The sequence below is a fragment of the Lycorma delicatula genome, chromosome 2 (assembly GCF_047948215.1).
Source record: "Lycorma delicatula isolate Av1 chromosome 2, ASM4794821v1, whole genome shotgun sequence".
Taxonomy (NCBI): domain Eukaryota; kingdom Metazoa; phylum Arthropoda; class Insecta; order Hemiptera; family Fulgoridae; genus Lycorma; species Lycorma delicatula.
This window is the reverse complement of record NC_134456.1, coordinates 91,906,667-91,909,412: the sequence shown is the minus strand read 5'-3', so window position 1 is coordinate 91,909,412 and position 2,746 is coordinate 91,906,667. Positions and strand designations below refer to the sequence as shown.

The window sequence follows — 2,746 nt, the reverse complement described above, 5'->3', positions numbered from 1 at the left end:
TGTTCTGACAATTGGATTTATTTACATTCTGACTTTTATAAAGTGAAAGGTTAAATTTTGTGAAGTACCTAATGTTCAGTTATTTAACTGTACATTTAATCTGTATGTATAATCAAATATAGCAATAGCAAAGCATTGCCGAGTCTGCTAGAATTGCGCGCTTATTGAGAGTATTATACTATTATTTATTGAAATAACGTTTTAATAAAGTGTTATTAAAAAATATACATTGTGCAAATTTGTAAGGTGCAGTATTGAAGTGAGTATTTTACATGATTTTTCATGTATTTTAATGATGTATACACATGCAATTCAATAACAATCAACTTAACCTACAAATTTAAATTGTAAGTTCTAATTTGATTCTATACAACTTATGATATATTGAACGGCTCTTTGAAAATAAAAATGTAAATTTGTAAAATAAATTATAACATTTATAAAATTAAAATATAAATTACTTAATTATTATAATAATTATAGTTTAAAGTATATTTAAAAAATTGGAAGTTATAATTTTTTTTTGCAGCTGATTAATTTTATAAAAAAATTTCTAAAATTGTTTTTAATTTACAATTATCTAATATTTGGTAAAATAGATGTTAAAATAAAGAATGAGAAAATAAATAAAGAATGAAAAAATGATAAAAATGTCTACTAAAATTTGAACTACGTGGCTCTTTTTTACAGTGCTTTAATTTTTTTATTAATCGATTAAATAAGCTATCACATAGTTATGAAACTTGAAATTTCGTCCAATTGCTGCTAATTTTAACTTAAATAAGTTACTTATATTTATGTGTTGTGCATTTATTACAGAACAATGCCATGTCAGGACAACGTCTGTCGGGTCCGCTAGTATATATATATATATATATAAATAAAATGTGTACAGTATGGAAGAGTGCAATAAGCCAAGGGATACAAATAAACCCTGATTTATCTATCAGTAATATCTTATTTGCGAATGATGAGGTGATCGTTCAAAGAACGGAAGATGATTTGCAGAGGGCTTTGTTCTATCTGATTGGTTTAAGCTCTCAATATAATATGAAGATATCCTTGACAAAGACAAAAGTCATGGAATTTATGGGAAAGTTTCCTGTTAGATCAAAAATCGTTCTAGGAGATAAGATTCTTGAACGGATGTCTCATTTTAATTACTTAGGAAGTGATGTTACTTACGAGAACGATGGAAACTGCGATAAGAACGTCTCTAGATTTCAAGCCATTTGTGGAACAATAAGGAGAACACTGCACAGGAAGTTGCTGAATGAGACTCAAATGAAGTTATATAAAGTGATGGCTGTTCCTACTCTGTTGTATGGCTCTGAGGATTGGATCTTATAAAAGAGACAGCCCAGTAAAATTCAGGCAGCGGAAATGAGATACCTGCGTTCACTAAAGGGGTGCACTAGACAAGATCGTTTTAGGAACGAGGATATCAGAAGAGAGTTAAATATTCTACCCTTGTGCGACACAGTAGTAGAGACCAGGAAGAGGTGGAAGGACCTTAATAGGATGGAAGAGGGAAGGTTCCCCAAGGAAATAATATATTATCGACTGAAGGGAAAAAGAAGTGTGGACGGCCAAGAAAGCGCTGGTAACCCTTTGAAACCGGAACAGGTGAATCGCCTATACAGAGATGGAAGCAGACATTATTAATCAACTATTATTCGATTCATTCAATGTGAATGTTTGCACTTAAAGAGCAGATTTCCATATGAAGAATTAAAAAATTTACTAGTATTTAAAATGAAAATATTATAAATTCAGGAAACAATTTTGATTTCGGAAGGCAAAATATAATAGCTTTCCAGAAAATATTCAGAATTAATGCAAATAAAAACGTTGATATAGATAAAATTTGGAACGAATATTCAGAATTGCAATTTCGAGTTCTAGAGAAAATTAAACTAATATTGTTCAAGACTTTAAGATATACATTAATTACCCACCGGGTTGGTCTAGTGGTGAACCCGTCTTCTCAAATCAGGTGTCGAGAGTTCCAGCGTTCAAGTCCTAGTAAAGTCAGTTATTTTTACACGGATTTGAATACTAGATCATGGATACCGGTGTTCTTTGATGGTTGGGTTTCAATTAACCAAACATCTCAGAAATGGTCGAATTGAGACTGTAGAAAAATACACTTCCTTTATACTTATACATATCATCCACATTCATCCTCTGAAGTATTACCTAAAAGGTAATTACCGGAGGCTAAACAGGAAAAAGAAAAGGATATACATTAATTAACCTTTATCCAAACTAACATTGAATTTTCTAACCTTTACTTTTTATACAGCATTATAGGAACTTTTCAAGCATCCAGCGCAGACTGCGAATGTGGATTTTCTGGAAATACCGAAACATACTCGAAAATAAACATTTGGGTGATCTTATGGCAATTAAATTACATTCAGCCAACGGTCAATAAGTAAAGACAAATGAAGTTTAAAAAAATTGATTTCTACGAAAGACAGAAAACAAAAATATAAAAAGTTAAGAAAAATGTTAATCTAAAATGAAACAGGTTAATCTAAAATGAAACAGGTTGTATAATATGTACACATATTTGAATGTATTGTATAATTGATACATAGGAACATAATGACAACATAAAACTTTGCACAAATTGATTTTTGAATAATTTTTCTGTGCTAAAATTTTTGTGCGCGCAGCTATGAAAAAAAATTAAAGGGAACTTTGATTGTTATCTTTAATAAAATCTAGTGTTAAATTCTTC

General features: G+C 30.0%; 1 protein-coding gene across 1 annotated transcript; it reads left to right on the top strand.

Moving 5' to 3' along the window:
- Window positions 1-885: 885 nt before the first annotated feature.
- Window positions 886-1,350, top strand: LOC142319905 (uncharacterized). Its single transcript, XM_075357579.1, has one exon. The coding sequence runs from the start codon at window positions 886-888 to the stop codon at window positions 1,348-1,350; it is 465 nt and encodes a 154-aa protein (XP_075213694.1).
- Window positions 1,351-2,746: the final 1,396 nt, after the last annotated feature.

Bases quoted from the DNA above. Each gene is read 5' to 3' on its own strand.
- LOC142319905 (XM_075357579.1), top strand. From the start codon at position 886: ATGTGTACAGTATGGAAGAGTGCAATAAGCCAAGGGATACAAATAAAC.